Source organism: Chrysochloris asiatica, unplaced genomic scaffold (genome assembly GCF_000296735.1).
Source record: "Chrysochloris asiatica unplaced genomic scaffold, ChrAsi1.0 scaffold00328, whole genome shotgun sequence".
In the NCBI taxonomy this organism is placed as follows: Eukaryota; Metazoa; Chordata; class Mammalia; order Afrosoricida; family Chrysochloridae; genus Chrysochloris; species Chrysochloris asiatica.
This window is the reverse complement of record NW_006408846.1, coordinates 1323741-1333762: the sequence shown is the minus strand read 5'-3', so window position 1 is coordinate 1333762 and position 10022 is coordinate 1323741. Positions and strand designations below refer to the sequence as shown.

Genomic DNA, 10022 nt, shown 5'->3' with positions numbered 1-10022 from the left:
TAAAAGAATAAACAAATCTGCCCTGAAAGAAGTACAACCAGAATGCAGGATTATTGAAACTTCATCTCAAGTACTTTGGACTTGTTATCAGGAGGGACCAGTCTTTGGGAAAGAATATCATGCTTAGTAAAGTTGTTGATGTTGTTAAATGCTGTTATGTCAAGTTCTGACCCATAGCAACCCTGTATAGGGTTTCTAAGGAGTGGCTGGTGAGCTTGAATCGCTGACCTTGTGGTCCAAACCAACTTTGCAGTCCAGTGCATTAACCCACAGGGTAAAGTAAAGAATCAGCAAAAAGAGGAAGACTCCCAATGGGCTGGCTTGATACAGTGGCTACAGCAATGGGCTCAAAGCCAGCAGTTATGAGGATGGTGCATTATGGGGCAGGGTTTCTGCAATTGGTCGCTATAAGTCAGAACCATCTTGATGGCACACAACAACAACATAGGCAAATGTATAGAAACCAAATTTTAATAGTGATTACAAGGGGCTGGAGGAGAGGGAGAGGGAAAGGGAAATATCTGCTTATGGTGATGGGAAAATTTAGCAAGGGATATTGGTGATGGTTGTACAACATGACTGATGTGATTGGAGACACTGAATTGTACATGTGAATGAAGGATTAATTTGCAAAACTTTTATGTATATTTTTACAACAAAAAATAATTTAACGGAAAAACAGAGTGAGGCAGCCCAACGCCACAGATGAGTAAAAGTGATCTCATTAATACACTGTTTTCTTGCTAAAATAATACAATGAAGGTAAGAATAAAACAGAAATTTTAATGACATATTTTTAAAATGTGTGCTACTAAGTACTGTGCATCTATATCATTTAATATCTTTTTTTTCACTAAAGAGCTAACTTTTCCTTTTACCTGTACTCTCAACAAAATACTTTCAAATTTATTTTTCTGTATTGCAAATAATATGCATTGAGATAATAGTTTTATTGGTGTTTAATCTCATTCAGTATTTTTTGGTGCCTCTGATATATTTAGCAAATTTGGAAATGCTCGAAACTTTCATAAGTGATCATAATGGGGAATGATTTTTGTATGAATGACATGGGTCCATGAAGGAATATGAAGGAGCAAGTGACAAGTGTAGACATTAAATAATGGCCCACAAACCCAACATTAATGAAAATGAAACCTTAAGAACTGATTAGGGCTATGACATATTGTGTTAGAAATACACCAAGCTTTTATACAAATAAATGGTAGTTTTGCATTATGGAAGCATTGTTGTTTTTACTGTTAAGTGCCATCGAGTCATTTCTGACATATAACGACCCTGTATAGAGTTTCCTAGGAACGGCTGATGAAGTTGAACTGCTGACCATTAGCATCAGGGAATAATGTTATAAAAACAAGATTTTTAAAATGGAGAATAACAAAAAAAAATAGAGTTAAAAATGTTAAGGTGAAAATAAAGTTTGAATAGAGGATACAGGGAAAACAGAGGTAATAAAAAAGTGCTAGTTTCCCTTGAGATACTGAAGTAAACATGCAGCTGCTTACCCAGTTTCTTAGGTTTAATAGTCCAAATATACGTTTTCCTCTCTCCATCTTGGATAATGTCCTTACCATTGCTTGGCAGGGTGTTACTACTTGCCTCATAATATTCAGACACTTCTAGCCAAACAGAAATCTGAAAGAACAATCATGACAATGCACATAGCACTTTGCTGCTCTGATTTCTCGCCTCTTGAGTAAAAGCAACGTTATCTATTTTATTTTAATTTGGAAAAATTAAAGGATACTGAAAGATTCTTCACACAAGAAGATACATATGGAAAATACACATCATTATTAAATGTCATTCAAAAGAAAGGAAGAAGAAAGAAAGAAAAAGGGTTGCCATGGAAGAGTTGGTTTCACGTCAAAATGTCTCCTTGTGTGTCAGAGAAGAACTGTGCTGCATAGGGGTTTCAAATATGGATTTTTTTGGAAGTAGTTCACCAGATCTTTTTTCTGAGGTACCTCTGTTTGGACTCCTAAAAGTGAATATGTTGACCATTTGGACTTTGTTTTCTGAATCAAAGCAGTATGTAAATAATTGTTGAGAATTAAAGCAATTGTTTTTGTTTGGGGAATATAGAAACATGTCTTATTGCTTTATAGTCCCATTTGCATTTGGAATATAAGAGAACATAGCACTATGCAAAGAAATATTAAGCAATAATTTGACCTTGTTAGATTTTGTCCCCAGATGAAAGAGAACATCTTACCTCTGCACATGTATTCAGATAGTTGAAGGCAGTGACTATCAAGTCAGATTGTTCATTTTGAACCATTGAAAAGGGTAAAGTAGTTTCAATAAAGAAATTCTGAAAGACTTCCAGAGTAACTGCGGATGAAATGCCAAATCCAACATCACCATTCACACAGAAGCCATCTGTCTCCCATTTGGTTATAGTATCAGGAATGAGGAATGAAAGATTTGCTGAACCTGAAGAACTACAAGGAAAGATGATTGGTATTGATAAGATGCATTCTTTTTGCACACTATAGTTATTTCAGAGCAAAGAAGAATAAGGACAACAAATATTAATTGTAGCTTAAAAATGAGTTATAGTTTATAGTCTACAAAGACAATGTTCTACATTCTACTTCGGTGAGTAGTGATTGGGATTTTAAAGGTTTGTGAGTGACCATCATCAAGGATAAGATGAACTTTGAACTACAAAGTTAGCAGTTCTCTGTGTAAGAAACATGAGGCTTTCTGTTTCCACAAAGATTTACAGCCTCAGACACCACTATGGGTTGGAACTGACTTGAGAGTAATCAACAACAACAAAAATCTACGTGGCAACTGTTGGTATCCCCCTGTCCACAGCAAAGAAAAGTTCGTAACTTACCAAAGTGGTCAGGATGTAAAACATTTGAGAATAATATGTGAACAGTTTCTTTTAGAACCATCTACAATCATGAATGCAAAAATTCCCTCCAAATTCACTGCCTTTGAGTAGACTCTGACTCATAGCAACCCTATGTTGTTGTTGTTAAGTGCCATTGAGTCGTTTCAACTCACAGTGCCTCATTATAGGGTTTCTGAGGAGCGACTTGTGAGTTTGAGCTGCTAACTTTGTGGTTCAAGCTTACCGTAACTGACTACAATTCCATCACCAAGAATAACCTAACTGACTGGCTCACTGGTCCTTAATGAGATGATGATTTGTACAACTCAAAGAATTTCAAACTGAAGCTGATTTTGTCTATACTCAGCCACGAACCCCCTATCTTTCCTTTACTTCTCTGTGTATAAAAAAACTGCCTATAGAGACAGTGGAACACTATGTTAAGGGTATCCTCATCCCTATGTTGTCTCAATTCATGAATTGGTATTTTGAAATAATTTAGTAAAACTCTTTGCCTTTACTTGAAGTAGATTCTGTAGCTTGTGCTCTACAACATTATCTATTTTACAACTATGGCACTGTTTTATTTGTCCAAAGTGCCCTGCTGGTACTGTGAGTTAGGCATTGGCTTGCTAACCAAAAGATCAGTGGTTCAAATCCACCAGCTGCTCCACAGGAGAAAGAGGAGGCTGCTCTAACAAAGACGTATAGTTTATGAAACTCTTTGTAGGGTTACTATGAATCACAATAGACATGAGGACAGTAGTTTTGGTTTGTGGAGTTTTATTTACCCAGGAATAAAAGTTAGGAAATAAAAACAAAAGGAAAGTATAAATTAAGACAGAGGAGACAGAAGTGTGCTAAAGTCTCACTTGACTCTGACAAGGTTCCATATCCAGGTTTCTTGGAAGTTACTTCTTATGGTTTCCGTTATAGCCTGTTCCACATAATTCATCCCCAGGTTCTTGCTAACTAAAAGAAAATAAAAAATGCTTCATTTAGAGAAGATAATAAAATGTAGTTAAACAATATGCTTTGTCTTTAACCACACAGGTTTAGTGTGCCTTGGTAGGAAGCAATAGAGGAATTTACCCCTGGAATTCATTGCCAATAAACATATTTTAACCTAATCATCAACATATTAATGCTTAAATCCCTTACATTATAAAACAAAACAAAAATACTCAACCTACATTGTTCCTCCACAGTCAAATTATGACAAATTGTTATCAATGAATATTTACTGAATTTACTTTCTCATCTGACATTTTAGTGTTTGCCAGGATGCACTGTGGTATCTATCAATTCCACTGTACTAGTATTACTTCTCTATTCCCATCAGTCCTGGTGTGGCACTAAAGGATAAGCACTCAACCACAAAGGTCAGTGGTTCAAATCCTCCAGCCACTCCTTGGAAACTACACAGGGTTGCTGTGAGTCGGAATCAATTCGACAGCACTTAACAACAACAAATTCCTCAGTCAGTTTGCTATACTGTGGTGACTTGTGTGTTGCTGTGATGCTGGAAGCTATGCCACTAGTATTTCAAACATCAGCAGGGTTACCTATGGTGGACAGGTTTCAGCAGAATTTCCAGACTGAAACAGATTGGAAAGAAAGGCCTGGGATCTACTTCCAATTTATCCAGTAAGGACCTTATTGATAAGAACATAGTGCTGGAGGATGAGTCTCCTAGGTTAGAAGGCAGCAGTGGACTTCAGTCTGCTGCCAATCATGAGAATGGTGCAGGATCAGCAGTGCTTTGTTCTGTTGTGTATGTAAGAGTCAGGACTGACTTGATAATAACAATGACAATATTTTGCTAAAATTTCTAATGACATGCATGTTGCTAATTCTCATGGACACTCTTTCTTCATTTGCTTGATTTCTAGGATGCATTTGACACTATGTATCACTATGGCCTCTTCAAAACAGTGACTCTTGTTAACTTCCATTACATCACATCCAGATTTTCTTCTCATTCTCTGGCAACTCTTGAGTCTCCATGGTAACCTCCTCATCCTTGACTTGTTCCTAGAAGCTCTGATTTAGGTCTTCTTTTCTTTTGACTATAAACTGTTTCCCCTATTGATATTTTCACATATATGGTTTTAATAATGATACCTGTACTTATGTCTCCTAAATCAAGGTCTTCTACTTACATCTCTCTCCTGAACTCTAGACATGTGCACCCAACACTATTGTGCACATTTCAGGTGTAACTGTTCCTAACAGGAACTCATTAGATTTCCCCTAATTTGTTCCCTTCCAATATCTCCTGTCTCCATGAATGGTATCAAAATTCATTCAGTTACCCACATCAGAAACCTACAGATTGTCCTTAAGAATAAGGAAAATGCCTGCATTTCCTACAACTAGTCAATCAACAAATATCATCTATTATAACTTGAAAGCAAATCTCAAGTCTGCCCATGTTCTCCATCTCCACTGATTTTTCTCTAGTAGTCCAAGCCACTGCCAACTCTCATTTGATTTACTAATATTTTTAACATTTCATACATACGGTCTTAAATAGTCCTAAACTCAGTTCCTTTTTCCACAGAGCAGAGAGAGATCTTTAGAAATATCTCTTAGATTGTCTGCTAAAAAACTTGTCAATAGTTCCAAACTTTTTATATGCCTTCAAGATCTTTCAAGATCTGTCTATTACTCTAAATCTTTAGCGATCTTTACTATTGCTCTTGCACCATATGCTTCTGTCAGTTTGAAATGCTTTTCATTTCCGACCTCACCTTTTACAATGCTTCTCCCTGTTCTTGCAATGCCCTTCAAATTATTTTTGTGGTATAACTTATCTTTCAGGTTTCCGTCTAAATGCAATTTCCTTCAGGAGGACATACAGGCCTTGGAGAAATGTAGGTCTCCTCTAGAGGCTCCCATATCTCTTATTTCCCACTTAATGCTCTTATCATATGTCACTGGAATGACCTGTTTCACTGTAATGCTTCTCTCTTATCTAAAAGCTCCAGAACTTCAGGGATTAAGTCCCTGGATTTATAACACATAATTCACCTCTTGGCCTCAGTAAATATTTATTCAGTGAGTTAACAAATGAATGCCCAAAGAAAGAAGAGGTAGAAATGAATTTCTTTGGATTTTTCATATACTATATTCAACAATGCTTAAAAGCCTAAATGTTTCTCATAAAACTCATTAAATACAGCTTAATACAATAGTTAAACACACACACACACACACACACACACACACAAAAGTGAGGCAAAAATGATTTGCACTCCAGTTATATTAAAATGCCCATCAACATCCATGGCAGATGACAATATTGAGTGTATACATGAAACGATTCTGTCGAATAGAAGAATGACAGTGGATTATGTGGCAAGTCATTTGCAAATCAGCCATGGCTTTGTCTCGGACACAATGCACAACAGACTTGGTTTTTGAATAATTTGTGTGAAATAGATAAAAAAACAACTCATGGAAGAGTATAAGCAGATGCTCTTAGATATTTGAAAACAGAATTTGGACCGATACTTGAAGGAAGGCAAAAATTTCTTAACAAAATCATTATTCATGATGAGACATGGATTCCTCACTAGGATCCTGAGAGTAAACAGAAGAATATGGAATGGAAACATTCTCAATCGCCGACAAAGAAAAAGTTCAAAAGGCAACCATAAGCTGGAAAATTGATGCTTACAGTTTTCTGGGATACTCAAGGGCCAGTATTGGAACATTATCAGGAAAAAGGTTCAACAATCAACAGTGCTCATTACAGTGAGATGCTCACTGAAGAAGTAAAGCCTAAACTTCAGATTAAATGCAGAGAACTGCTATCCAAGTGCATTGTGACCTTGCATGACAATACATGTCTAAACACCTCTACCTACACTGTTGATACTCTGCAAAAACTTCATTTTGAGGTGTTAAAGCATCCTCTCTATAGTCCTGATATTGCTCCATTGGACTTTTGCCTGTTTGGTCTCCTCAAAGCACCTCTTCGAAGATGAAGATTCACCTGATGAAGAAGTGAAGATAGTGGTGCCTTCATGGCTCACACTCAGCCTAAAACTTGTTTTTAATAAGAGAATACAAAAGCTTGTTGACAGATGGAAAAAATGTATTGAAAAGCAAGGAGATGATGTCAAAACATGATATATTTGCCTTTTCCAAAAGTTGATTAAAATAAATTCTACAGCCAGAGTGTGGATAATTTTTGACTCACCTTCGTATGTACAGGTAGCTTTAACCTCTTCACTAAAACTTCAAAGAGGTTTTGGATTTTATAGGACCTCTTGAATGTATCCTTGCACAAAGTTGTTGGGCCTTTCTTTTCTCTTAAGTGGAACTTCTGACACCCATCTCCAAGAACAGTCCTACTTCAATCACCAGACTAATATCAATGTGAGACCAAAGGGATTTAAAGAATGTTATTCAAGCATGCTCAGATGCATTTGAAATCCAGCTTTGATTTCAGTTTTGCTCTGATGACCTTGGTTCAATTTGCTTCCCTGGCAGGCTGTATTGGAAATCTGCCTACTTACTTTATTCATCTATGACTAGCTCAGTTTTATAATTATAAGCCTTTCAGCATGGCATGGATTAGTATTGGAACATGCTTCTATGATGCCAGATGTCTGGTTATCTAGGCATCACAATAATCTTTGTCTTGGAATCTGTGTATTATGGCTTATATGAAGGGGCTTTAAAACATTCATGAAAAGTGGAATTAAAACATAACAAAATTTTCTTGAATTATTAAAGCCCCCTTGTATATAATAAGGGTAAATTGTTGCTAAGTACTGTTGAGTTGATTCCAACCTACAGTAATAAGGGCATAAGGGCCCAATAAGAGCTCCTTATGATCTTGCATAAGATTCACTTACATCGATGGTCAGTTCTCCTATATTACCACACATTGTTTGCTCCTACACACTTCTCCTATTACATTCTGTCAATAAAAATAAACTGTCTCTCATATCTCAAATTAATTTTTCCTTCTAATCAAAACCATTTTAATCATACCTTATGCTGTCCTATTTAATTGCAGGATGTTGCTTTATTCAATTGTAGGATGTCTTGATGTAGCCAATAACGTGACACAAACCACAAATAAAATCCTAATATTGTATAGTTTTAGACCAAATACATCCAATTACATGAATTCTTTTAGCTATTTTCCCAGTTACAGAAATCTAGATTACCCACATGCAATGCCACTAGGCATATAGCCATATCCTCCTCCTCCTAAACCAAGATATGAGTTATGGATCCATGGCAGCCTTGTCTCCACTGGACATATTTCTGGTTTCCGGTAGTGGAGATTGGTGAAGACTTTCAGACCCATATCCTTCAAAGAAACCAATAAATAAATAAATCAAAAGTTGCACTGTCTTTTTACATGAGAGCTGAAAAAGATTTAACAGCTATAAATAGATCATAAGTATACACATCATCTCTGCTAGCAAAAATTCTGGGATCTGAGAAGTTGAGTGACCTTTATTTGATTTATGGGAAAAAATCCCTAATTTAGAGAAAAATGATCATTGCTACAATGTATCTAGCACTTACTATGTGTTAGCATTTTGCTAAGTATTTTATATAATGCCCAATTTAATCCTAAGGGAGAGAAAAACGATCATTTTCTAGATAAACAGATATAGGCACTACCATAACCTAAATAACATCTAATATACATATTTACATACATATGCACATGCATACATACTCATCTAATAAATTGGAGAAATGGGAATTGGACTACAGTCTGTCTGATTCAATGTCCCTTTTCTTTTAAGGCTGTGCTTATAATTATATAAAGATCCTTTCATGGAGGCCTCAACATATACAACTGATTGTCTAAGTATATATGGAGCCCAGAACTATATTTTGGCCTCTTGATTTATTTCTTCATAAGGTACATAATAGTAAATTAAAGACTATCTCATTACTTTGAACATATCTAATAATTTCATCTATATAATTTATTTCCAACAAAAATGGAAATGAGGAAAAAAAATCTCCTTAATTTCTGAGTACTCGATCTACTAGCAGACTATAGGCCATAAACTCAAAGAATAAGATGTAATTAGTAAAAACAGGTAAGCTTTGTGTGTCACTAAAATTAAATTTGAGAATTTTTCTAAAATCTTAGTGTACTTACCCTGAGAATATTATAGATGTCTCCATCCCCATAATTGCTTGCAGGCACATAATACAAACCATTATAAAACATATCCTTCTGAGGAATGCATGGGCTGTGCTTCTCATCTTCAAGGTTGAGATTTTGATAAAAATAACCATGGAGTTCCATATATGGAAGCAGATTATATACCTATGAAAAATATCATATGGTTCACAATTATTTTAAGAACTCCTTTGGTAATGAAAAAAATTAGCCAGTGTTGTATGTAACTATTGAATCTTATTCTTTTCTCTAAAGCACACCAATGATATTTGATATAAAACTTATATTTGATATAAACAAAAAATTGTTCTTCCAATTTGTTTTATGCAGGTAATATCATGTTCACAGAATTTTTCAGCTTCTGTGTTGGGCTAAGCAAAACATGCAAAAACAAACAACCAAAAAAAAAGAAGATTTTGATTCATGTCTGGGAAAATTAGTAATTTTCTAGCTCTATGTTTAAAATTTTGGTTTATTATTAAATGTTAATTTTTAAAGCACTATAGAAAACCAAATTTGTTGCTAGGATCTCAATTTTGTAAAATATACCTATACTAAGGAAAGAGAATTAAAGAATTACACCCAAAATGCAGAGATATCTAGGTATTGAGATTGTTGTTATTTGTTTGTTAGGTGCCATTGAGTTGGTACCAGCCCATAGCAACCTTATGCACAATAGAACGAAACACTGCCCCGTCCTAGACCAACATCATAATTGTTGCTACACATGAGTCCATTGCTGCTGCCACTGTGCCAATCCATCTTGTTGGGGGTCTTCATCTTTTTCTTTGACCCTCCACTTTTTATCAAACCTGATATTCTTCTTCAGTGACTGGACCCTCCTGATAAAATGTCTGAAGAATGAGAGATGAAGTCTGGCCATCCTGACTTCCAAGGAGTACTCTGGCTGTACTTCTTCCAACCCAGATCTGTTTGTGCTTTTGGTAGTTCATGGTACTTTCAGTATTCACCTTCAACACCATAACTCAA

At 35.6% G+C, this 10022-nt stretch overlaps 1 protein-coding gene across 1 annotated transcript in view; it reads right to left on the bottom strand.

Moving 5' to 3' along the window:
• The window catches only part of LOC102814559 (ovostatin homolog 2-like), a 74791-nt gene that overhangs the window by 34992 nt on the left and 29777 nt on the right, over positions 1–10022 (bottom strand). Inside the window, exons 14-18 of the mRNA XM_006875453.1 lie at positions 9009–9179; positions 8050–8195; positions 3736–3831; positions 2234–2462; positions 1524–1653 (exon numbers count right to left, since the gene is read on the bottom strand). Coding sequence (XP_006875515.1) covers positions 1524–1653; positions 2234–2462; positions 3736–3831; positions 8050–8195; positions 9009–9179 — 772 coding nt within the window. The remainder of the gene's footprint in view (positions 1–1523; positions 1654–2233; positions 2463–3735; positions 3832–8049; positions 8196–9008; positions 9180–10022) is intronic.